At 49.4% G+C, this 26645-nt stretch overlaps 1 protein-coding gene across 9 annotated transcripts in view; it reads left to right on the top strand.

Moving 5' to 3' along the window:
• Positions 1-26645, top strand: part of CEP164 (centrosomal protein 164) — a 66431-nt gene that overhangs the window by 6849 nt on the left and 32937 nt on the right. For 7 of the 9 annotated variants that reach the window (XM_039229302.1, XM_039229306.1, XM_039229304.1 and 4 more), the window contains exons 3-8: positions 4154-4265; positions 13076-13280; positions 15521-17176; positions 19932-20087; positions 20494-20628; positions 21275-21352. In XM_039229302.1, coding sequence (XP_039085233.1) covers positions 4154-4265; positions 13076-13280; positions 15521-17176; positions 19932-20087; positions 20494-20628; positions 21275-21352 — 2342 coding nt within the window. The remainder of the gene's footprint in view (positions 1-4153; positions 4266-13075; positions 13281-15520; positions 17177-19931; positions 20088-20493; positions 20629-21274; positions 21353-26645) is intronic. The other 2 variants (XM_039229307.1, XM_039229308.1) reach the window with 2 other exon arrangements.

Genomic DNA, 26645 nt, shown 5'->3' with positions numbered 1-26645 from the left:
CTGGTAAGAAATTTACCTGTATTTCCTTTTCAACCCTCGCAGCAACTCCACAAGTTAGGTACTATTATCATTCCCATTCTACAGAAGAGGAAACTGAGGCACGAAAAGGTTCAGTCATTTCCATCCAGTCACAGGTGTACTGAGCAGTGCAGCTGGGACCCACACCCAGGTATCCTAACACAAGGGCCTGCACTTTGAAGCTCTGTGCTACATCGGGGGGCGATGATTCCTCTGAAATTGTCACGTGTCAGAGACCTGGACACATAATTCAGGAAGTTTGCAGGCCTGTTTAGAGAGAGGGAAGGAACCCTTGCACTCCCAGAGCCCCCGGACTTTGCATATAGCATAGGATTTTTATTTGTTTGCTGTATGAATTTTTAAATTTTTATGTTAAATGTATCAGTCCATTCTCCCATGGCCTCGCAATGTCATATAGTCAGAAAAGCCTTCCTTCCCTACTGCATGGATAAACACTCCTCTCGTGTTTTCGTGTGGACGTCCCCGCACCGCTCATGGCGGGCCCGTCTTTCCCCCAATGACTAGCTGCCAGCGACTGTATTTTGCCTCCTTATCTTCCACCGGACTGTCCGTTCACACGCCAGCACCGTACTCTTAGTTCCCGAGGCTCCGTAATAAATTCTCTTATCCGGCGGGGCTGATGCGCCCTTGTGGCTTTCCCCGTACCCCCTACCCACGTTTTCCTGGTTATCTTGTCTTATCTCCCTGGGAACTTGAGAATCTCCTCGTCTGGTTCTGGGGAGGGCTCTGTGGGCCAGAACTGTTAGTATTTTGGAGACAGTTGTGTTCAGTTTGTGAATGAGCCTAGGGAGGGTTGGCGTCTCTCTTAAGCCCTCCTCCCCAAGAGCATGGTATTCCTTCTACTTGTGTTTTCTTCATGTCCTTCATGACCTAGAGTTTTCCTCATGCGGGTTTTCACACATTTCTTGCTCAGTGTATTTCTTACGTGTTTTACCTTTTTTGCTTGCTCTGTGAATGGGGACCTGATGACGTTCTAAGGATGTTTATAAAAACTTTCTTCTGCTCAGTCCAAGTTGAGACAGTCTAAGCTCAAGCCACCATTTCTTTCCCTGGACTGTCGGCAGTGTCCTAGTAACCACCCCCCCCACCCCCGTTTACACCCTTGCCCCTCGCGGCGGGGGCTCCACCTTGCGCCAGAGTGGTGTTCTTGCCGAGTGAAGCAGACCTTATCAGGACTCTGCTTTTAGTAGTATTCCGCTATACTCAGCAGAACGCCTTCAGTGGGGTGTGCAGGGCCCTGTCCCCTGGTGCCACTCTCCCTGGCTCTCTGCCAGTCGCATGGCGTTTCTGACAGTCCCCAGATGGGCCAAGCTGCTGCTTGCCATGGGCCTTTGCACCTGCTCTTCTGCCTCACTGTTCCTTCCCCGGGGCTCTGTGTGGCCAGCACCCTTGTCTCCTGCAGCCCTCAGTCGTGTTCCATTCTGACCGGTTTCCCGTCATCCTTTCTAAAGGAGCGCCCCCCCCACCCTGACGTTCTGTCTCTCATATGTCGTTTACTTCCTTTGTTACCTTTATCAGAAGCTTTCATTCTTTGTATATTTATCTGTTTACTACTACTACTGCTTCATCTTTTTCTTTAGAGAGAGAACAAGAGAGTTTGGGGGGAGGGACAGAGGGAGAGGGGGAGACCGGGAATCTCGAGCAGGCTCCACGTCCAGCGTGGAGCCCAACGTGGGTCTTGACCTCAACACCTTGAGATCATGACCTGAGCCAAAATCAAGAGTCGGACACTTTGCTGACTGAGTCCCCCAGGTGCCCTGATTGCATCTTTACTGGTTGTTTCCTCTACTAGAATGTAGACTCGATGAGGGCGGAGACCATTTCTCTTACGCACAGCACATAGGAAGCACTCCAGAGCTATTCGTGAAATCTGTGAGTAAGACTCTGGCTAGCCAGATTTCAGCTGGTCCTTTGAAAAAGTGCTTTTTCTTTTCTGGTCCCCGGGTATGCCCGCCTCCACCTTCTCCGTTGAGAGAACCCATACCGGCTTTACCTTTCTGGCCTGGGTTATCATCAGCTGGAGCACTGATGCCCCCGCGGTCCTTATTTCCTTATTCCTGGGGCGTCTGGGGACCCCTTGTAGCGGTCAGCTCCTCTGTCTTTCCCCTCTGGTAAGACCGCTCTTAGCTCAGGACATAGGTCTCCCCTGTCCTCCAGAGCTCTGGCAAAAGAGCTTTCTACATGCTTCTCTCCCAGAGAGTACAGCACAAGTATTAGAGGCCACAGGACATCGCAGAAGTGGAAAAGAAAAAGCCCCTTCATGGAGTAGAGGCTTCTGGGAGTGGAGAGCGAGGCTGCTCGAGTATCCCCTCACTTTCTCAGCTCAGCTCTCCCCTGGCCCGGGTGGAAAAAGTCACTGCTTTCCCTCCGCTCCCGGGGCACATGGTGCGTGTCTCCATTAAGGCACATAGCCCTCGGTTTGTACTCTGTTCATGCGTTGGTAAGGTCCCCGAGGGGCTTAGTCCTCTCTAGTTGCTCAGTCCATGCTTGTTGACTGAGTGACGAGCACTTTTGCTCCAGGAGTTTGGAGCTTGTGTCCGGCGAGGCTGCCCTCAGTCAGGATGGTTCTGGCTGCGGCCGCTGGGTGCCTTCCTGAGGCCCCGGCCACACAGGCATCTTGGTCTTACTGTTTTGCCTTGGTCATTCTCCGCTTCACATGACATTCTTGGAGTATGGGAATAGCACGCCTGGGTTCAGGTGTACCATTTGTAAGTTAAGAAGACAGAATTATGTATGTTTATTATTTATTTAGAGACATAACACCTGCTCACGTAAGGAAACTTGAACAGTAAAGGTGAAGTAGGAAAAACGTTGTCTAGAAAAAAACCTGTTTTTCCTTTATTCTCGCACTCAAAATGCTGGCACCAGATGCATGGTTTTCTTCTGACACTAGTTGCGTGTCCTACAATTCAACTCAGTTCTTTTTTTTTTTTTTTTTTAACATTTATTTATTTTTGAGAGACAGAGCGAGCATGAGTAGGGAGGGGCAGAGAGAGGGAGACACAGAATCCGAAGCAGGCTCTAGGCTCTGAGCTGTCAGCACAGAGCCTGATGTGGGGCTCGAACTCCCAGATCGTGAGATCGTGAGATCGTGACCTGAGCCAAAGTCTTACGCTTAACCGACTGAGCCACCCAGGCACCCCAGGTCAAGTTATTTTATAATTTTTTTAAATGTATTCTTATTTTTTTAAATGTTTTCTAAAATTTATTTCTGAGAGAGAGAGCATGAGCAGGGGAGGGTCAGAGAGAGAGGGAGACCCAGAATCCAAAGCAGGCTCCAGGCCCTGAGCTGTCAGCACAGAGCCCAACAGAGCCTGACGCGGGGCTCGAACTCAAGAACTGCGAGATCATGACCTGAGCTGAAGTCGGACACTTAACCGACTGAGCCACTTAAGCACCCCAGTTCAACTCAGTTCTGACACTATCTTCCTGGAGAGAGCTTCAGATCCCACAGGCTAAGGGCTCAGTCACACAAGACTCTCCCAACTTCAGACATCAGTTGCAAGTCTCAGATTGTCCCTGGTACTTCTGACCAATGATCTACACATCAGAGTCCCCTGCCCCTCAGGTTTGATAATTTGCTAGAACAGGTCACAGAACTCAGGGAAACACTTAACTTGACCAGTTTACCCTACAGTAAAGGATACGATAAAGGATAGAGTTGAACAGCCAGATGAAGAGATCCGTACGGTGAGGTCACATGGGTACGCTCACTAACCCAGAAGCTCTCTAAGCGCCATAGTTTAGGGACTTTCATGGAGCCTTCTTCAAATCACGATTGATCGTTAACTCATTTTCCAGCCCTTTCCAGAGGATTGAGGTGAAACAAAGTTCCAAGCTTCTAATCATGGCTCTGTCTTTCTGGTGACCAGCCCCCATCCGGGAGCCCACCCAGAGTCACCTTATTGGGATTTCTGTTACTCGGGAAATTCCGAGCGTTTTAGGAGCTCTGTGTCAGGACCTCGGGTTGAAGATCAGATACAAACAGGAGCTGGGGGTGGAGACCAACACGTGTATTTCTTATTGTTTCACAAGGTTGATTGTGATTATTTTCCTTTTTTCCATGCACATCCCCTACTTTGTTACTTTCTCATTGTCCCACCTCTTCCTGCAGAAATTCTTGAATTCGCCAGAGAGATTGGTATTGATCCCATCAAGGAGCCAGAACTGATGTGGCTGGCGCGGGAGGGCATTGTGGCCCCGCTGCCTGTGGAGTGGAAGCCCTGGTAAGTCAGCGTGGACGCAGCCCACACCTGTCACTGCAGGTCAGCGTTAATTTGCCACCTTGATTATTTTTCTTAATTTTAAAAAAATGTTTGTTTTTGAGAGAGAAAGAGTGTGAGCAGGGGAGGGTCATAGAGAGAGGGAGACACAGAATCTGAAGCAGGCTCCAGGCTCTGAGCCATCAGCACAGAGCCTGACATGGGGCTTGAACTCCCAAACCATGAGATGATGAGCTGAACCGAAGTCAGGACCCTTAACGGACTGAGGCGCCCCAATTTGCCACCTTCGGAAGCCTGTCCTGCGCAGATATGGGGACAGCAATGGGCCATTCCTCTGCTGTGCCACCTGAGGCATTGGGCCTGAGCATCAGGCCAACGTGACGGTCCCTGTGAGGGGTTCAGCACCGATGTCCAGGGTCCTGAGAGCTGCTGCCTCGCATCAGATCCTGTAGCACCAGCACCTGCTCTGCGCCCGCTGGCGAAGTGTCACTGTTGCCCTTTGCAGACTGATACTGAGAGTGACAATATTGAGGTCCCCCAGCAGGTCCTAAATGGATGCTGGTGCTAAAGAGGCGACACCTCCTGAATTGGAGCCCTGTGCTCACGAATAGGTTTCTGTCTGCGGATTCGGTCATCTGTGCCGTTTCACTTTGAGCTCTCTGCACATGCGGAGTGGACCCGTTCAGGTTGCCCCAGGGGAACAGGCTGATGGGGAGGAGGCTGCTGGGGTCTCCTCCTCCTGAGGACCTCCCACCCTCGGGGTCGGGGGTGCGTGTGGGCTGTTGTGCACAAGGCCTCCAGCTCGGCTCCCTGAAGCGAGTGCCGCAAGTTCACTTCCCGCTTCAGTGCCAAGTCCCCGGCTGGTCCCCACGTGTCTCCAGGGTCCTCTCTTGTGCTGCGCTTGTGCGGGTTTGCGCGCCACGTATCCTATTCTGTCCTAACCCACACCATTTAGTGCGTCGGCCATGCTTCAAAATGACCGCAAGGGAGACCTTACTCATCCCCGCTGAAGACTCATACTGAACCCCGTCAGCCTCTCCTCACGTGGCCGGCTCCCTGCTCTCTCGATCTTTGTAGCAGCGTTTCCTCGGATCTCCTCCGGATTCATGACACCTCTCTTGTGAGAGGTGTGTCAGCACTGTACACTCCTCCAGGTGCTGAGGACTCAGGGTTGCGTTTGTAGCGTAGGTTTGTGGGACAGCGGTTTCTGTTCTGTTTCTCGGGTCCACCCTGATGCCCACATTCGCCTTATCTAAGCATCTCGGTCCTCTTGGCCTTTGTTTTTGTTTGTATATATGTGTGCTGCTCACTTTTGGATACATTTTCTCATTAGAAACCATACAGGAGAGGCACCTGGGTAGCTCAGTCCGTTAAGCCTGGGTGGCTCAGTCCATTAAGCATCTGACTTCAGCCCAGGTCATGATCTCATGGTTTGTGAGTTCGAGCCCCGCTTTGGGCTCTGTACTCGGAGTCTGGAGCCTGCTTCGGATTCTGTGTCTTCCTCTCTCTGCCCGCCTCCCCCACTCATGCTCTGTCCCTCTCTCTCAAAAAAATAAACATTAAAAAAAAGAGTTTAAAGAAGTTCTTATTAAAAAAAAAACACCACATGAGACATAGAATCAGTATAGTGACATCTTAGTGCACACATACTCAAATAAATAAATGGATGCAGTGTTTGTAAAAAGTAAAATGGTGGAGGAGGGCACTTGTAGGGTTGAGCACTGGGTATTATATGGAAACCACTTGACAATAAACTATTTGTAAAAAAAAAAAAAAAGTAAAATGGTGGGTGGGAGGAAGGAAACTGTCATTGGTTATTGGGCCAGCCGTGTGCCAGGCTTCGCGCCCACCGTCTGCACGTACCTGCTAGTGGTGGCCAGTGTGCCCTCAGCCTGTAGGGGAGCATGAATGGTTTCTCGCTTTTAAAAATATCCCAAGTCATTAAAACTTACATGTACATGCATCTTTTACCCTTTCAATACAAAGAGTAACTGCTATGAATTCGTGAATTCCTTCCTGGCCTTTGAAAAACAGCCCACACCCCATGCACGTGGTTTTATTTATTAACCATAAGTGCTGTACTGTGTACACTGTTGCTCTTCTCTGTCAGTATGTCGTCTCCCTTAGTCTTTTATCACTCTTTCCCATGTGTAGATGTACCACAATTTTAACAGATCCTGATTTATGTAACCACTCTGATATCGAAAGGTGTTTAGGTTTCTTTTCCAAATTGTCTCTTATGTCTGTGAAGGGTCTACTTCTGGCCTCTCTGCTCTCTCCCATTGATCTGTTTGTCTGTCTTAAAACGAGTACTGTACACATCGTCTTCATAACTGTAGCTTTATTATAAATCTTGAAATCATGTCGGGTAAATCCTCCAACTTTGTTGTCCATTTTCCAAGTAGTATTATAGGTCCCCTGTGCTTCCGTATGAATTTGAGAACCAGCTTGTCATTTTCTACAAAAAAAATCTCCTTGAGATTTTGATTGGAATTGCACTGAATCAATAAATCACTTTAAGAAGACTTGACCTCTAAAACTATATGGAGTCTTCCAACCCCTGAGCAGGGTCTGTCTCCATATATTTGGGTGACTTTTTTCTCTAAGAAATGTTTCATAGATTTTAGGGTACACATCTTACCCATATTTTGTTAGATTTACTCCTTTTTTTTAATTAAAAAATTAAAAAAAATTTTAATTTATTTCTGAGAGAGAGACCGCGTGAGCAGAGGAGGGTCAGAGAGAGAGAAGACACAGAATCCAAAACAGGCACCAGGCTCTGAGCTGTCAGCACAGTGCCCAATGCGGGGCTCAAACCCACGAACTGTGAGATCAGGACCTGAGCCGAAGTCAGATGCTTTACCGACTGAGCCACCCAGGTGCTCCTGTTAGATTTATTCCTAAATGGTGGTATATTTTTAATGGTATATGTTAAAATTTCATATTGCCTGTTGCTTTTATATAGAAATAAAATTCGTTTTTGTACATTGGTCTCATAGCTGGGATCCTTGCTCAATTCACTTCTGTTAGTTCTAATAGTTTTGTAGATTCCATAGGATTTCCTATAGACATGATCACATCTTCCGTGAAAAAGACATTTTACGTCTTCCTTTCCAATCTGAGTACCTCTTATTTTTATGTTTTTCCTTATTGCACTGGCTAGACCCTCTAACAGTAGAAGTGGTGACAGCGGACATTTTTGTTTCTTTCCTTATCTTAAAGAATCCAGTATGATGGAAGCTGGAGATTTTTGTAAATGCCTTTTGTCGGGATGAGGAGGTCCCCTTCTATTCCTGGCTTGCTGAGGGGCTAAATCAGAAATATATTGGATTTTACCCCATGTTTTTCCTGTACCTATTAGTAGGATCATGTGATTTTTTTTTTTTTTTTTCTATTTCGGTCTTAATAGGGTGAGTCATATTGATTTTTCTTTTTTTTTTTATTTTAAAAAAAATTTTTTTTTTAATGTTTTTATTTATTTCTAGGAGAGAGAGAGAGAGACAGCGTGAGCAGGGGAGGGTCAGAGAGAGGGAGTCACAGACTGAAACAGGCTCCAGGCTCTGAGCTGGCAGTCAGCACAGAGCCCGACGCGGGGCTCGAACCCACGAACCGCAAGATCATGACCTAAGCGAAAGTCGGACGCTTAACCGACTAAGCCACCCAGGCGCCCCCATATTGATTTTTCAAGTGGTAATCTGACCTTAACATTCCTGGGATAAAGCCCACTTGGTCATGATTATATACTATCGGATTTGATTTTGTAAAATTGTGTTAAGTATCTTTGTTCTAAAAAATAGTTTGAAGGGGATGAGGTACATAGAGTTTGGGTATTTTATTATTCCTGATTTCCAGTTTTCTTTATTCATTCTATTATTTGTTACAAGTTGAGATCTGGTTTCTGGCTCAGTAAGTGACCCTGTTCATGTAAATGTTCCTGGGATGCTCCATAAGAATATAGTCTTTCATTTTTGGATACAGCATTCTATGAGTGTCCTTTCTATCAATGTGTTTTATATCTAGATGTGTCTATGCCTTCTGTGTCCCTCATCACTTTGGTTTCACTCTGAATAACAGTTTGGTTGAGTACAGAGTTGTGTGTTGAGTATGAGGAGCCCTCGGGACGATATCATGTACCTTATCTTCTGACTTATGGTTTTGCTAAAAAGACATGTTTTCTTGGTCTCATTTGTTGTTCCTTTGTGGGTAGTAAAATGCCCCCTCTCCCTCTCCCCCCACTGGACGTTTTTATTACTTTTATCTTCGTTGTTTTGTAATTTCACTGCAGCATATCATGTTTGGATTCATTTTTGTCTCCCAAGTTCTGGATTCGGGGTGCTTTCTTACTTTAAGGACCCCTGTCTCTCTTCATCCCCTTTCTGTCCCTAATTTAATGATTCTACCGATTCTTACAAGTTTTGCTCTTTTCAATATGTCTGTTTTCTTTTCTTTCTTTTTTTTTTTTTCTGAGTTCTGTTCTTTCATTATGGATTCTACTCTTTTTATCCCTACAGTAATTTTAGATGTAGTTAATTTTAGTCTTTTTTTGATTATTGTACTATGCCAAGTTTCCTTGTGTGCCAATGTTTCTCTTCACTGGCGCTGATTTCCCTTCACAGTGAACTGTCTCCCATGGGGTTTGTTAATTATTGTGAGTTTGGGGAATCTATCTTCTGTAGAGTCATTTTCTGTGTCTTAGTCCTAGGTTGTAGACTGACTTTATGATAGCTTTATGCCAAGGATTTTTCAGTGGGTTCAGGACTACCTTTTTACATTACTTTTCTGACTTGAGATTCCCTTACCACAATTTGGATTCTGTGTCTACATGTATCTTGAGGTTTTAGTTTTTCATGAAATTTGATTTTGCCTGCCTGCACCTGGATTGCCTCCTTGCCCACTAGGTTCTTCTCTTCATGGAGCGAGCAGCCTTCAGTGCCCAGTGGTACACAAGGGTCTTGTTCCTAGTTGCCAAAGTCATGAAGGCCTATGGCCATATTTTGTGTCTGTTAATTAGTATTAAAGCTTGGGTTTTTGGGGCACCTGGGTGGTTTCATCGGCTGAGTGTTGGACTCTTGATTTTGGTTCAGGTCATGATCCCAGGGTCATGGGATTGAGCCCCATGTCAGGCTCTGTCCTGAGAGTGGAGCCTGCTTAAGATTCTCTCCCTCTCCCTTTCCACCCTCCCCCTCCCTCAAAAAATGAAGCAAAACAAACCAGTTTTTGAGGGTCTCTATCCAGGTCCAACACCAGCCTTGACCTGTCAGTTCACACACTTATCTTCAGAGTTCACATTTTCTTTCTGTTTCGGGCATCTGAGAATTTGACACCAGGTGAGAAGTCAGATGTTTTCTTCCGTTTGGGTAAGCATGTTGCCTGAGGTCTTGTATGTGTGTCTTTATTTTTTAATGTTTACTTATTTATTCTGAGAGAGAGAGGGAGGGGCAGAGAAAGAGGGGGAGAGAGAATCCCAAGCAGGCTCCACGATGTCAGCAGAGTCTGATGCAGGGCTCAAACCCGTGAGATCATGACATGAGCCAAAATCAAGAATCTGATGATGGAACTGGAGGCTATTATGCTGAGTGAAATAAGTCAGTCAGACAAGGACAGATACCATATGTTCTCACTCACGTGGAACTTGAATAACTTAACAGAAGACCATGGGGGAGGGGAAGGAGAAAAACTAGCTACAGAGAGGCAGGGAGGCAAACCATAAGAGACTCTTTTTTTTTTTTTTTTTAATATTTTTATTTATTTCTAGGAGAGAGAGAGAGAGACAGCGTGAGCAGGGGAGGGTCAGAGAGAGAGGGAGTCACAGACCGAAACAGGCTCCAGGCTCTGAGCTGGCAGTCAGCATAGAGCCCGACGCGGGGCTCGAACCCACGAACCGCGAGATCATGACCTAAGCGAAAGTCGGACGCTTAACCGACTAAGCCACCCAGCCACCCCAATAGATTTTTGTCTTTAAAAAGCAAACTTACTGAATCTTCCTTTCTATAGCACTTGAAGGAGAATGTTAGTACTTCATAGATTAAAAAAAAAAATTTTTTTTAATTTATTTCTAGGAGAGAGAGAGAGAGAGAGACAATTTATTTCTAGGAGAGAGAGGGAGAGAGAGACAGCGTGAACAGGGGAGGGTCAGAGAGAGAGGGAGTCGCAGACCGAAACAGGCTCCAGGCTCTGAGCTGGCAGTCAGCACAGAGCCCGACACGGGGCTCGAACCCACGAACCGCGAGATCATGACCTAAGCGAAAGTCGGACGCTTAACCGACTAAGCCACCCAGGCGCCCCAGAAAAAATTTCTAATATGGAAACAAACTTGACAGTAAACTATTTAAAAAAAAATAGAAAAAAATTCTAGAATTTGAAATGATGTGTTAAAAGATGTGCAGAATTTAAATATTGCTAGTTAATCATAAATTATCTTCCACCACAGGTTAATAATCCCTCCAATAATGGTACATATGGTTGTTCATTTAATAATATTATCAGTTAGGGGTACCTGGGTGGCTCAGTTGGGTAAGCATCTGACTCTTGATCTCAACTTAGGTCTTGATCTCAAGGTTGTGAGGTCAAGCCCTGGATTGGGCTTGAAGCCTACTTAAAAAGAATGATCAATTAAAACATTGTCAATCCCCCTAAAATGATCAATACAAAAAAATGTGAATCCAAGTATGGGAAATTATACCTGATCATTTACTAAAAAGTTTTTTTTGATGTTTATTTATTATTGAGACAGAAACAGAGCATGAATAGGGGAGGGGCAGAGAGAGAGGGAGATATAGAATCTGAAGCAGGCTCCAGGCTCCAAGCTGTCAGCACAGCCTGACGCGGGGCTTGAAACCACGAACCGTGAGATCATGACCTGAGCTGAAGTCAGATGCTTAACTGACTGAGCCACCCAGGCACCTCTATACCTGATCATATAAATTTGCATTTCTCAAATCATTCAGAATTGAGCTGGCCATCTATTTGCTATTTGCTTATTTATATTCTTTGCCATTTTGTCAGCTTTTTATTTTTGTTGACAAGGTGAAAGTGATTTTTCTGTGTATTAATCTTATACTACTGTTTCTACTATTTTCTCTCAGTCTCCTGTCTTTTAATTTTCCATATGCTTCCTTTTATCACACTGAAATTATACATTTTTTTGTAAGTTTTTTCCCCCAGGTAAAACATACATAACGTAAAATGTATCATTTTAACCATATTTAGATAATACAGCTCAGTGGCGTGAAGTACATTCACAGTGTTGTGCAAGCATCAGCACCACCCATTTCCAGAAGTTTTTCATCTTCCCAAACGGAAAGCCTGTTTCCATTCTACCCTTCCCCCAGTTCCTGGGAATCTCTAACCTACTTTCCATCTCTGTTAATTAACCTATTCAAGGTCAAGTCAGTGGACCCACGATATTCAGCCTTCTGTGTCTGGCTGATTTTACTTGGTATAATGTCTGCGCGTTTCATCCATGTTGTAGGCAGGCGTCAGTAGTTCATTCCTTGCCAAGACTGCACACGACTGTAGTGTATATATGTACTATATTTTGTTTATTCGTTTGTTCGTCAGTGGACATTTGGGCTGTTTGCACCCTTTGACTTTTATGAGTAATGCTGCTCTGAACGTGGGTGTACACATATCTGCTTGAATCCCTGCTTTCCTTTTCGGCATATATCCAGCAGTGGAATTGCTGGGCCCTATGGTCTCTGTTCTTAATTTTTAGGAAACTCCTGTAGTGTTTCTCACAGCAGCCACACCCTTTTCCATCCGACAGTGCAAGAGGGGCCCAATCTCCCCACATCCTCGCCAGCACTTGTTATTTCTGCTTGCTTGGTAATTGCCACGTGTGTGGGTGGGAAGCCATATCTCACTGTGGCTGTAAGTTTCACTTTCCCTGACGTTTAGTGATACTGAGCCTCTTCTGTGCTTAGCTGTCATTTATTATCTTTCTTTCATCCCTGATATCTTTCCTGCTTACTTCTGCATGGTTTCTCTTTTATTAGAATTGCGATTGAGCTTGAACTCACGACCCAAAGATCAAGAGTTGCATGTTGCACCGACTGAGCCGACCAGGTGCCCCCAGCCTTGAGTCTTTCTATTCAGGAACAGGGGCTGTCTTTCCAACTGCTTTTTATTTTCTTTTTCCTGACTTTTCAGTAAAGCTTCATAAAGATTTTGTACACTTTGGATTTATTCCTGGGTATTGTGTCTTTTTGTATTGCCATGATGAATAGCATTTTTCCCCCATGTACCTGTCCCAATGGATTTTTGATAATGGTGGCTGGAATGAATGGCTTATTTTGGACTTGTCCCTGTTGAAACACAGGTTCACGAAACACATCTTCTATTATTGATCCCCACTGGCTTGGATCGTTCCTTCTTAGGAATTCAGAGTCTTCTGTAAAACCAAAGCTATCACAGTGCCTCTTCCTGCCTTGGACCATTTATAAAAATATTAAGGAAGGTCGATCCTAGAACTTACCTTTTAAGATCCCATAGCATCTATACTCATCCATCTCAAACCAAGCTTATTTCTAGGAACCCCAATGATTGTACACCTTCTTCTAGAGAAGTCCTTAGGTATCCCGATCCTGTGTTCCTATCTGCGTCAACTCCTACGTTAGCCAAAAGGCACCCTTTCCTTCTGTGTTAATCCTCTCCTGCGTCGTTTTCCCCCGCCCCCATGTCTTCTCTCCCCTTCTGCCCCTCTCACCCAGTTCTTCCTTCTTCTCTGCCTTCCGGCCACTTTTCTTTTCTTCCTTTGTTTCCTTAGCAGCTTCGGACCTGAGCAGGGACTAACTTCTGACCTCTGCTCTCCACAGCCAGGACATCACAGGTGATATTTACTACTTCAACTTTGCCAACGGGCAGTCCACGTGGGACCATCCGTGTGACGAGCACTATCGGAACTTGGTGATCCAGGAGCGGGGGAAGCTGTCAACTCCAGGAGCCATTAAGAAGAAAGACAAGAAAAAGAAAAAGGACAAGAAAGACAAGAAGGACAAAGAGACCTCCAAAAGCCTGCTGGTGAGTCCGTGGATGCCAGCTCCCGGAGAGCTGGGGCTGACGCCTGCGGGGACACTGGGAACCCTGGGTGCTCACGGCTGGGAAGTTCAGAACAACACCAATAACACTGATCACTTGATAGTACGTCATCTCAGTTATGCCTGTCTTCCGGCAGAATTTCCTTTAGTTTTAGCTTCTGGAAGTTCTTACCATCTCTGAACAATTCATCCCCCCCACCCCGCTCCGGGAAGCACATGTCATGTAGGAGGCTTAGCGAGAGAACGCTCCCCTTGGGTTGTTCTTTGCGGCAGTCTGAGAAGTGATACCATCTGCCCTCCCCGCCCGCCGCCCCTCTCCCCAGAGTGGGGCATGGGGGTTGGGCGATAGACAGAGAACCTAGGTGAGGGGAGTGTCTGTCTTCCCCTTTCAGAGCCAGGCGTTCTGCGGTGCAAATTCATAGACCTCAGGTGTGGCCATCGTTCAGTTGTCAGAAAGCCAGTGCCTTCGAAGTTCAGAGAGGAAAGCTTTGGGTTTTATCCACTTCCATGGGTTGTTCCTTTTTTGCCGCCGTCCTCGGGTAGGGGTGCGTAACTGAAGTCTGATGGTGGTGCGAGCACCTTGGTCTCAGGTAGCCTTTTCACTCCAAGTTGAAAGTGCTCTTTCCCTTTATTGTTTTATTTGTCCCTCCAGTATGTCCAAACTTAAGAGGCAGAGTTACTGCCCTGGGCTTAGAGGTAGAGAAGCTAAGACTTGGGGCCATGCTGATGTGAGGCCCAGGCTTTACTGGCGCAGGGGATCTTTCACCCAGGCGGGGTGCAGGTGGGGCGCATTGAGGAGGGAGAGAGCCCAGGCCAGCTGGGTGGGGAGCACCGAGAATACCCTTTCAACACTGTTGGCTGTCCAGTCCATTTGCTCTCTGTCTGTAGTCTGTTTCCCACCAGTGCCTGGTGCTTGCATTTCAGTGAAGATTCCCACCTCCCTCCCTTCCTTCCTTCTCAGGGTGTCAGTTCTAGCATCAGATGGTTGCTGATGAATTTATCTCTTTCAGTACTTCCAAGCTCCACAGATACTCTCCCCTCCCCTCCTCCACCCATCGCTACTCCTCATTCAAGAAATAAGATGACAAGCCTGTCCCTTCAGATAGAGAAAAGAGGACAAGTAATTTACACATTGGTTGAATTTTCTAATGTTATGTGTTTGAAAGGCAGAAGGTGGATAATGGGCTCTTCACTAACCCAGGACTACCCAGTGTCTGGACAGGCTCTGGCCTGAGTAACGGCGAGAGAGGGCACGAAGCAAGGGTTCCGGGGTGGAGGGGCGAGTCGCCGAGGTCTAGATGTGTGGCCGAGCACTTGGAGCTCCCTGTTCAAAAGGATTCCTTCTGTGGTTTCAGGAGCTGAGGATGATTGGAAAGTCCTGGGCTCTGGATGTCAGGCTCAGGACAGTGCCTCAGACCTGGGTTTGTCTAGACGGCAGGCCCGAGCCGGGAGGGTGAGCTGGGCTCAGGTGGCTTGGGCGCTCTTGAGGAGTACGTGCACAGGCCGGCCGGAGCCTAGTGTGAATGTTCACAGGGTGAGCGTCATCGTTCCGAGCTTCCTCTATCCCTGAGGTTCTGAGTCTGTGGACCTCTCCTGAGCTGTGCCAATTCATGTGTTTGCTAGAAGACCTGGACGGAATTCCCAGGGTGCAGCCCTCTGGCTGGGTCTCCCCTCTTCTCTCCCTTCTTAGACCATTTCTGGTAGTCCTTGGCAAGGCTGGCGGGTTTTATAAACTTAACCAGTCACACAACTGAGAGCTTGATGATACTTTAGGGGTAATCTGGTTGGTGGTTCAGACCTTTGTTAGTAGTGAAGCCCTGTCTTCTGAGCAGTTCCTCTGTGGAGGTCCAGCCTCTCAAGAAGTGGAGCTACCCCAGCTGAACTTGGGGGTATAGGTCTTAATGACGCCCCTTCCCCGTGACATGTACACTCTTGGGGCCTCCGTGGTCCTGTGTGCACCTAACCTGCAGTTTCCATGAAGCAAGCTTTGTAAGCCGTTGGTCTGGTCCAGCCTCCTCTTTATAGATCAGGAAACTGGGGCCCAGAAAACAACGAAGCCCGAGGGAGGTTTTGGCTCCCCCCCCCCCCCTCCGCCTCCTGGTTTGTGTTTTACTTTAAGTAGAGGGTGGGTTTCTGCTAAGGGCTTGCCCAGGGCTGAGGTACCAAGTGTAAACCCGAAGTGCTCTGTCTCAGTTTTCACTGCATGTTTATATACCCATCTAGGAGACACAGCCTGAGCAGGGACTTCTGCCGCCTCCTTCCTTTCTCCGCGGCTCGTCCCCTGTCCCAGCACCTGGCCTTGCTGATCTGGACCTAGAGCAAGAGACGCAGGCTAGAAGTGAGGGCTCCTCTAAGAAAGGGATGAGCCCATGCATGCTGGGTGACATCCCCTGGCCTCTCGTGGGCACCCTGCCTGGCAAGCTACAGCCACTCTCCAAAGGCCAAGCTTCCCGAACCAACTACATCTTTGCCGACGTGGAGAGAATCTTAGGTAGGGCCCCGGCCCTGTGCAGGACAGAATTGGGTGATCAGCAGGGTCTGGGGAAACCCCAGAAGTTGACAGAGAAAATCTACCTGGGGTTTTCAGACCCTGAAATAGAAGATCTGGAACTGAGGACCAGACAGCCTCTGGGCGCCAAGAACACCGGGCCCCTCCAGCACGGGCAGGATGTTCTGGAAGGCAGGAGCCAGGCCTCTGTCCATTCAGAGCTTTCTGAAACTAGCAGAGGCCCACAGCTGAAAGGGGAGCAGCATGGCCACCACATGGCCAAATGGGGCTCCACTGGCCCCGGGGGCGACAAGAGCCAGAGCCCCATTCCCTCACCATCCCCTGAGGAGGACCCCTCCGGGTCCCCCTGTTCCTCTGACCACATGCCACCTGCCAGGAAGAGCCTGTTGCTCTTGTTAGATAGTAGCCTAGCCAAAGGCCTGAGCTGGCAGGGAGTTCCTGAGGAAGGCGGGAGTATGGGCAGGGGGAGGAGGAGAAAAGAGCCCCCAGGATTGTGGATGGGACAGGTGTCCAAGCTTGTTAACGCAGATGGCCCTGGGAGCTGTAAGGAGACAGAACCCAGTGACCCTGAGGCTCCAGGGACCTCAGCTAAAGAGCCACCTCGGGAACTCTTCCTAATGCCACCTGATCCGCTGCCATTAGAGCCAGCCCAGAGTGTCCCTTCAGGGAGTTCCCCCAGAGGGTCCCCTACCAGTGAGAAGGGACAACCCCCAGCGTCTCCAGAGCCCCCCGAAGAAGACAGGAAGCCTAGTGAGTCTGAGCCTGACTTGGAGAGCAGTAGCCTGGCTTCTCACCTTGGCTCTCAGATCCTGGGTGAGGTGAACAACTTCGCCTGGGACCCGCAGATCTCTCAGGGCTCTGGGTGGGGCAGGGGTCAGGCAGGTCCCAGCCCCAGAGCTCAGCCCACCGGCCCCTTCCTAGCGCTCCAGGGGTCCCCCGCACAGAGCTCTGCTAAGGAGCATTCTGAGGGCGAAGACTACTCTGAGGATCAGAAGTTCTACCAACACATCCTTCAGATGGTCAAGATCTCCAAGCGGCTGGAGGGCCTGGGGCTGCCCGAGAGCACGCGGGAGGTGCCGTGTAAAGCTGTCGGCAGCACGGTCTGCTGCATGGCGCCCGAGTCTCCCAGGATGTCTAGTGAGGGTGAGCACAAGGCCATCGGAGCCATGGAGAGGGACTCGAGGCCTCTGGCTTGGGAGCCGGAGGTGCTGGTGCGTTCTCTGGAGGTGGCTCTCGCCCCCGCCGGGCAGGAGGCCTGTCAGCAAGCCTGCTTCCAGCCAAGCAGCAGCCCCCTCAGGGAGGGGCCAGTCGAGCTGCATTCCGACAGAGGGCTTGCTGCAGAGCCGGGCGCGACACAGCTTCTCAACCAGGTAGGCTCCATGGCATGCGTGGCCCGCAGGCGCCCGTGAACTTGGCAGGGAGAGAGCAGGTTGAGTTGACTCAGCCATTAGGCCTGCGTTCCTGTTAATTGCTCTCCCCTCGTAACTGCTGATCCCTTAACTGCCCGGGCAGGCCGTCTGGTGGGCTGATGTATATTTCACGTTTCTTGTACCCATCACCCAACTGTAAGATAGCAGCCCAGAGGGTCTAGACTTCTCTTCCCTAGAGCCCACTGTATTTCACAGGCGGGTCACAGGCTTTGCAGATGATCAGTTTTGAGGATGAGTAAGGTGACGCCGATCATGACACTCATCCAGGATCTACGTACCTTCCCAGAATTTGGGAGGACTTGCCCTTTAGGTGATTATGGATGGAGGCTTCCCAAGGGGATACCCCACCCCTAAGCTCTGAATTTAGTCCCTTCTTGGAATCCCACAGAACTGGAACACCAATTCAGTCCCGAGGGGCCGAAGCCCAGCATCTCCTTGCCTCCTGGGGCTCCCCGAAGCCATATGAGATACCTGTGTCAGGCTTGTACAGACCTCGTTTATACCCTCACTTCCTCCACTGCTGGGATTTGCCAGAGGATGCTGCTGTCCCTGTCATTCTGACCCCTTTGTCCCTTTAAGGAGTCCCACCATAGTCTTCATTCAGAAGAAGCCAAGCTGGGTCAGAGATCACAGGGGTCACTCCGAGTCCCCCCAGATCTTCTTTTGCTGTTACCCAGCTGTGGCTTTACCCAACCAGAGGTTGTTCCCTCTGGTTTCTAATTGCTGGCGTGCCCTGGTTCTCTGTTAGCTTTAATAACTACTGTAGCACTATAAATATCGGATAAGCTGCAGATGATCCTGAACGTTTTAATTAGCCCAATGGCAGCAAGTTTATCCGCTCCGAAGGACAACGCCACACACAGCCCAGAGTCAGAGTTAATGGCCAGCTATAGAAGATGATCAGCTAGGAGCCAGGAATGTGTAATTTCCCTGCTACCCACTGATTTGGTAAAGGCCTGGGAGAACAAAGCCCTCAGCATGCCTGTCTCCCTCCTTCAAGCCCCCAGCACGTTAGCAAATTAGCCGTGTTTGGAGTCTATACTTTTCCACAAACACAGTGTGGGAGGGACTTTGGTTGCTGATATGCTGGGGCTGGTTGGGAGGGCTGAAGTCAGGAGGCACGGGTCCAGTGTGCCCCCAGGTTACCTCAGGGAAGCTTTTCTGGGCTGCTTTTCTGCCACAGCCAGAAGGTGGTGTAAAATACTGGCTTAGAGATAGCTCTGGGCTTCAGTCCCATGTCTGTGCCCCCACGTCCCCCTTGCTGGCCCTGTGACTTTGGGCAGGGGTCTTGATCTCTCCAGTCTCCATTTATGGGGATTGTGGCCTCGGGTTGTGAGAGCAGAACAAGAGATGGCACGGAGGGGGCTTAGCCGGGTACCTGACGCTGGCTCTGTAGGCCAGCCTGAGCACTGTCCGTTCCTTCTCTGCCTGACAGAAGTACCTGCAGCGGCCGGTTGTTGGGCATTGCTTTGGGTGTTCAAAAGCTTGAGAGTTCACTCCACTTTCACACGAGTGTCTGATGCCCCTCCCACCAGAAAGGGGTCCTGGGGAGAACCCGCCCGGTGGTCTGGCCCTTTTAGCCTACGCCATGGATGAGACGGTGGGCCCCTTGTACTTCCTCAGTTTGGCTTCTTCTGGGCTCCCCTTTCTCTTCTAGGTCCCCGTGGGGTTAGAGAGGAATGGTTACGTGTTGTTTTATATGTTTTAAGTTTGAGCAATGAATTTTAAAGAGCTCTTTGTAAATTGTCCTCACAATGCTATCCTTGCCCCTGCTCCTAAGCCCAGACTGTAGCAGCGTGAAGCCCTCTAGTAACAGCCAGTCCGCAGCGTCGGTGTAGCCCGGACCTCACATTCATGAGCTCTTTCGAACTTCCCAACAAACCTTTCTTTTTAAATGGCAAGGCAGCCATCATCTCCATCTTGCAGATGAGTAAACTGAGAGTCCAGGGCTATGTGAGTGTGCCGAGGTCTCTCCAATTCTGACTCCCAGCCTGGTTTCTTTCTGTGTCCTCGTTAGCCCTAAGCCTTCGTTTGGCCGGCGGGAGAACGGGAAACCGGTTGGTCCTTTGGGCCGGGCTCCTTCAGCCACCTTCCTCATCAGTAGAGCGGGGAAAGAAAGCTCTTCTTTTGCTGTTAATGTATTTTTTTTCATAGTTGCTATTTGTTTTAATCAAAGTTATATGTGCCCATGTCAAAGAAAGTCAAATAGTACCAAAAGGCGTGTGTACCCCTCCCCAGAAGCGACAGCTTTCTTCTCATGCATACTTCCGTATTTGTAAATAATGTGCTTAGACTGCTTTTGCTTGGTTCATCAGTTTTTTACTTCATCTATTGAGACTCCTCGCTCTGGTAGATGAGGCTTTTGTCTCTGCCCTCCCTCTGCCCCCCCCCCCCCACTTCCTACATGGCTTCTGAAAGGGGAGCAGAGCCCTCCACAGCATCTGCCAGATGTGAGACCACCGTTTGCTGTGCACTAGCAGCAAAGTTAGGAGAATCAGCAAAGCCAGCCTGTGATTTCTCACACAGTTGGCACAATGGTAATTTCTGGATGTTGTGTTTCATTAGCAGCCTCTGAACGGAGGTGGTTTAAATCTGAGCGGGCAGGATTTAGATGTTTTATTTTTATATCTGTTTCCGACACTCTGGGAGCCATGTGGTTTCTTGGGTTTGTAACAAGATGTTTTGTATTGCCCAGGCCCTGGGCTCCTCGTTAGCCCCAGTCCACGTCCCTCTTGGGGGCCTGGCTCCCTTAAGAGGCCTCACGGATGCCCCGGCCTCTGCTCTTCGTGGATCGCAAAGTGTGAGCCTGGGGAGCTCAGCGGAGTCTGGTCAGCTTGGAGAACTCACACTGGTAAATGGGTTTTTTTTGTGTGCGTTCAGTGTATTTAGTTGCTGTGGGTCCTCCGTGTGTCATGCTAGGACCTGTGGCCCATGGATGATGAGGAGAGGGCTGGGCCGAGTCGTCAGAGTTCATAATCAGGCGGGAAGGCAAATCACACTTGTGTGGTGCCGCACGTGGACTCTGGGCCACAGAGGACAGGCCTACGCCATGGGGCTGCAGTGCTAATTCTCTCATCCTTGCAGCCAGGGCGGGAGGGGTCAGATAAGGGAGGGATCACCGTGAGCTGGGATCGCCTGGGTGGGCTTCCTGGACGTGGCGGACTTGTGCTGGGGGACATCCAAACCGCAAGAGAGTGGGGCAGGCCTTCCACACGTCCTTCTGGTGCATCCCTTGACTTTTCTTCTCTACTTTGGAGCCTCCACAGGGTCTCAGGACTTCTGATTACACGAAGGGTCTCTTGGGCTCCATCCACGAGGACAAGAAAGCTCTCAGCTTCTTGGCTTTAGGGGAGGAGACCAACGAGGAGGATGAGGCAGAGAGTGACAACCAGGTAATGATGAATCCTCTTCCTGCCTGGAAACCCTTTGTCCTGTTTAGAAAAGAATTTTTTTTAAATTGTGGTCAAATATATATAACGTGAAAGTTACAATTTTAACCACTTTTAAGCGTGCAATTCAATGTGATACAGTGTAATACGGTCATTACCACAACCGGCTCCAGAATTTGCTTGAAACTCCAAACAGAAACTCTCTACACATTGAACAGTAACCCCCCACCCCCACCCAATGTCTGGTCTCCTGTCTAGTCTGTGTTCTGTCTTTAATTTGCCTGTTCTAGATATTTCATTGAAGTGGACTCATACAATATCTGCCACTTTATGTCCGCCTTTTACGTAGTGTGTTTTCAGGGACCATCGTGTTGTAGCATGTATGGCTGAGCAACTCGTTGTCTGATGTGCCACGTGTTGTTCATCCATCTGCTGATAGACACTTGGGTTGTTTCCACCTTTTAGCTGAGCTCTGCTGCTTTAAAAATAAGTAAAGTGGTTTTCTAGCCCACAGCTTCATTTCTTGCCCAATCTATGTACCTCCTGGGTCTGACCCAGAAAGTGTAAGAACCGAGGAGCTTCGTGGCCCTCACCCTCGGCTGACTAGTTTTCTTGACTTACCATACCTCATAATCCTGTTTGTTTTCAGAGTGTCTGCAGCTCAAGTGAGCTTCTTAAGAACCTGCACCTGGACATTGGGGCGCTGGGGGGTGACTTTGAGTATGAGGTAAGAGCCTAAAGCCCGGTGGACCATGCCTCAGCCTGGTGTGTTCCTCCTTCCTTCTGAAGGCTTTCTCCTGTGGGATGCGGATTTGGAAAGAGAACTGTCTTGTCCCAAAGCGGTCTAGGTGGGATTTCTGGGGTTTGGGGAAGCACAGAGCGGGAAGGAATCAATCCGTTCGCTCATCTGTCAGGTGACCACCACTGGCTGCGTGCTGCCACATGAGGCACCTTGCAGGGCGCCGTAGGTCACGCAGGCCTAAGTCAGGTATGATGACTGCCCTCTGAGGGTTTACAATCTCACAGAAGAGAGACTTAGATTACTGGAAAACAGAGGAGAATGCAGTGAGGCTGTAAGGAAGGTGAGAGGGAATGCCGTGGAGAGAGGAATTCGGGGTCTCCCACCAGGACAGGCTCCGTTGAGAAACTGCCATGTGAGGTGTGCCCTGGGGGAGGACAGTGCACAGGCCTGGCTGGGCAGAGGTGAGTGGGGAGGGAGAAGCCCGCATGCAGGGCACTGCACAGGCAGAGGGTGCAGGACGGGTTTGGGGAAGGCGAGGGCGTCTCTTCCAGCTGGCGTACGGCGCGCACGTGGGAGATGGTCTGTGGAGACAGCCTGGGCTGGATCGCCGGGCACCCGAGCGCCCGCTGAGGAGTTGGGATTGGGCTGCTCAGGCACCGGGGGCCAGCGGAGGTTTTGCACAGAGGTGTTTCATCCCGGGTCTTCACAGCTGCCGACCGTCGGCCACTGTACTGGGCCCAGTGGAGATACAGGAGTCAGAGGGGCTTGGGCTGGCCTCACAGAGTTTGCAGCTGGAGAGAGAGAAAGGACAGCAGGTACTTGGTGTTAAGTGAGCACTCAGAGCTGTGTAAACGGCTCTCCAGGCAACTGTAAAGCAGGGCAGTATGTGCAAAGGGCTGGGGTGCAGGAGCCCACTCTGGGGGAGCTCTGTGGGGAAGAAACCACTTGCCTGAAGATCAGGAAAGACGTGAAGAGATGACACTTGAATTGGCTCTTGAAGAGCAGGTGTTTAGACGTAGGGGTGGAAGGGATAGTTTAGGCAAGCGCACAGCCTGGGGAATGCAGGCTGTGGACGGGAATGGCTTCCAGACTCTCCCCACCGTAGTCCTGTCGCTTCTGACCTCTGTCCTCTGCCCTCTCCTCCGTCGCCACCAGAATGTTCTTTAGAACAAACAAAACCCAAAATTCACCATGCTGTTGTAATACTTACAACCCACCCCCCCATGTGTTTTTTCTACTTGAAAAGGCACATTCCATAGTAGATACCCTTTGTCTACTGTCCAGTTTATTAGTTGTTCAGCAGTTAGGATTTCTCTCCATATTCCCGAAGCATTTACACAACCAGGAAATCATCAAGTCAACAGCTCAGATTTCCCCAAACTTGTGAATGTTGATTGCAGGCTGACTCACACTTTTCACAAGTCTCACATATGAAATTCTTTGACATACTTGAAACACTGTCACTGAAAGTGACCGCTCACATTTCGTTAGAATGTCACAGAGCTGACCAGTACAGCAACAGCGCCTGTATCATAGGTTTAAGTTTGTTTTCTTCTTTTCTCTTCCCGTGTCCTCATTATCCTTTATCATAACTCTTACCATCTCTGACTCTTGCTTCTTGGTCTTCAGCTCGCCTCAAGAGCTGGGGGTCAGTGTCTCGGTGAGCGGAGATTGCAGGTGCTGGCTGACAGCCCGGGGTTGTGGTTGGGCCTTCCCTGGGTGGCCCAGCTCTAGCCACAGGGCAGACCCTGTTGTGTTGTTACGCTGCCTCTTTACCCCAGAAACTGTCCAGATTTTTGGCTGTGCACAATCAGATAGGCTTTAAGAAAAAAAAAATTTTGTCAGAGATGGAGTGTGAGCAGGGGAGGGTCAGAAAGAGAGGAGACACAGAATCCGAAGCAGGCTCCAGGCTCTGAGCTTTCGGCACAGAGCTGGACGCGGGGCTCAAACTCACGAACCGTGAGATCATGACCTGAGCTGAAGTCGGACGCTTAACCAACTGAGCCACCCAGGTGCCCCTAAAAAATTTTTTTTTAATGTTTATTTTTGAGAGAGCGAGAGAGGGACACAATCCAAAGCAGGCTGTCCGCACAGGGCTCGAGCCCAGCCGTGAGACCATGGCCTGAGCCGAAGTTGAAGTTGGTCGCTCATCCGACTGAACCACCCAGGTGCCCCTCAGATAGGTTTTGATTGTGACTTTAACACTTTCTGCGAAATGTGGCATTGTCCCCCCACCCCCACCCCCCGCCCTTATTTATCATCATCGTGATCTGTGTCTGTTTTGAAACAGTTCCTTGTGAGCAGGGCCTGGTCTATTTGCACTGCATCCAGAGCCTTGCAGTGCATTTGGTTCCCTGAAATGACAACTTCGTTTCCTCTTGTCTGCTACTAAGACCTTGCACAGCTGCTGAGCAGCAGCTCAGGTGTGGAGCCTAGAAGGGTGACCATGAGCTGGAGTGGGGCCCCAGGGGGACCTACTGGCTGTTGGAGGGAGAAGAAGAAAGTCTCCACGAGCCCGAGCACATTGGGAGCAGAGACTCTGCCCTACTCGTGTGTATGTGGCCAGCGCCGGCCCACTGCCTGGAACACAGGAAGCGTGTGGTATGTTTTGCTGAGGGGTTGAGAGAACGAATAGGTGAACAAATGAGAGAGAGCCCCGCGGGGACGGGAAGGGGGTCCCTGCGGGTGTCTTCTTCCCTGGGCTGTCCCAGGTCCTGGCCGGAGCGGACGCTGGGCTCCCGCTGCCAGCGGGCGGGCTGACGGTCCCAGTGTGGGTCAGTCACGGTGCACTTAGACTTCGGGCTGATGTTTACTTCATAATTTACTTCATAAATGTCAACATGTGCTGGATGTTTCTTCGGGGGAGTGGGAGCTTTCAAACATAGTTTCTATAATCTCTTTAAGAGAAGCAGACAACCCAGTGTGACGGGGGGAGGCATCTGTAGCATCCCTGCAGATTTCACGCTTTTTGTCACATGGAGCGTTGGATTCCTGTGTCCCAGCTCTGGGAGGAAGCAGGGCTTTTCCAGGCAGAGAAAGAAGGTCGGTGTTGGGGATGAAGGGGGGTTTCAGGAGAGACAAAGCTGCCTCTGTTTGGACCACACCCTTTGAAAATGGCGTTTGTCTCAGTATATAGACCCTGGACCCTTTGAGCTGCCCATTTCTTCTCGCTCTTGGGTGACACGCCCCACGGCGCTGGGTGGAAGTGTCCTGCCACCCTGTCTCTGTGCCGTCAGCAGTCACTTTGCTCATGATTCCATGCGAGGGCAGTAGGATGGTGAGAATGCCTGCTTCTCTCTCTCTCTCTCTCTCTCTCTCTCTCGCCTTCCCCCCCCCCTCCTGCCTTCAGTGTAAACCCATTTCTAGTCTGTTACAGAATCAAAGGGGATGGGTTCATGGAACAGACTCTGAGGATGGGTGTGAGTGAGGAGGGGAGGCGGAGGGGTGGGCGAGCAGGCGGCAGTGTGGCCTTGTGGCGCTGGTGAGAACCCTTCATTGGATCAAAGGAGAGGGAGGGAGCCGGGCTTAGAAATAACAGGATGATGTCAGTGTGATTGGGAAGCGCTAACAACATGGGGTGGGGGACAGTGCAAAGAATTGAGACCAGCTAGGTGGGAATGAGACGTGGCGAATAACCTGACTGATGGCTGGCTTGGGGGGTTTGGCTCCCCCGACCCCCACTCTCCCCCTCCCAAGCCATGTGGATTATAGAAGCCCCTGCCTTTTGGGGATATGTTAAATATTCATGAACTCTCCAGCACCACCTTCCTCATGCAGATGACAAGGTTGTTTTTGAAGAGGCAGCAGATATTTGCCTTGAGATACTCCAGGGCCTGGGTTGTGACAGGAGGAGACAGAGCACAGACGAGCTGAGAGCAAAGTGCTGCCGAGGGCGCAGGCCCCCCCACCCTCCAGGACTGTGTACCCCACAGAACTCTGAAGCGGGAGGCTGTACGCCGGGACTTGGCGTGTGCACCCTGGGCAGGCCTCGTGAGGTGATGAGCAGGGCTGCGTGGAGGGTGTGGGGCCTGGAGTCAGTCACACACTGTGCGTAATCTGTGACAAATGTCTAGTCTCCCTCGGACGTACCTCTGGCTGTCAGATTGCTGTACTTGGTTGACACGGGCTCAGAGAATGCAAACTCCTTTCTTTTAGTATTAGCCATGTTTTCGTATCTTAATATTTAGGGGTGTGGAGCGTGCTTGGAATTTTGTCTCTCCCACTCTCTCTGCCTGCCCCCCACTCCCCCACGTGCGTGTGCATGCTCTCTCTCTCGAAAATAAATAAAAATAAATAAACATTAGGGGTGCCTGGGTGGCTCAGTTGTTTATGCATCTGACTTTGGCTCAGGTCATGATCTCTTAGTCTGTGAGTTTGAGCCCAGCATTCTGCTGACAGCTCAGAGCCTGGAGCCTGCTTCAGATTCTGTGTCTCCCTCTCTCTCTGCCCCTCCCCTACTCTGTCTCTCTTTATCAAAAATAAGCATTAAAAATACATAAAAAGAAACTTTAAAAATATCTTTTTTAAAAAAATTTTAATATTTACTTTTGAGAGAGAGAGAGAGACAGACAGACAGAGTGTGAGCAGGGGAGGGACAGAGAGAGAGGAAGACACAGAATCTGAAGCATAGATCTGAGCTGTCAGCACAGAGCCCAATGTGGGGCTCCAGCCCATGAACCATGAGATCATGACCTGAGGCGAAGTTGGATGCTTAACCGACTGAGCCACCCAGGCGCCCCTGAAAAAATAGCTTAATGTTTAGGTAGACAGAATAGGATAAACCCCATAATGGGAAAATCTTTGAAGAATTTAAGCTTGAGAATGGCACAGATGGGGCCTCACAGCCTTGTGGCCTGACGACATTCTCTCATGTATACAAATGGGAGCCTCTACCTGTGTCAGGTGTTCTCTGAATTTTGATAGGCTACTTGTTTTATATCATCTTGAATATTCATAGTTAACATTTGTTTAGCTATTTTCTCTTTAATAAACAGCATATTAAATAGAGTCTAATCCCTGCATAACCTTGTAAAATAAATTGTCCATCTCTGTTTTACAGAGTAGGCGCCCCTGTAGCTGCACAACACACTTATCTGGAAAAATTCAATCAACGAGTATTCACTGTGCACTTACTACGTGCCAGATACTAAGCACTGAGGATAGCAGGGAGCTGGTCTGGTGAGGGAAGCCCATAGGAAGTCAGCAGTGACAGTACAGTAGATGTTGTGGCGGGATGGAAAGGCCCATCTCAGGACAGCTGCCCCGTGGATCAAGGAGG

The sequence above is a fragment of the Hyaena hyaena genome, unplaced genomic scaffold, assembly GCF_003009895.1.
Source record: "Hyaena hyaena isolate Hyena2069 unplaced genomic scaffold, ASM300989v1 scaffold_37, whole genome shotgun sequence".
In the NCBI taxonomy this organism is placed as follows: domain Eukaryota; kingdom Metazoa; phylum Chordata; class Mammalia; order Carnivora; family Hyaenidae; genus Hyaena; species Hyaena hyaena.
The sequence above is the reverse complement of the archived record's forward strand: the minus strand, read 5'-3'. Positions and strand labels throughout refer to the sequence as shown.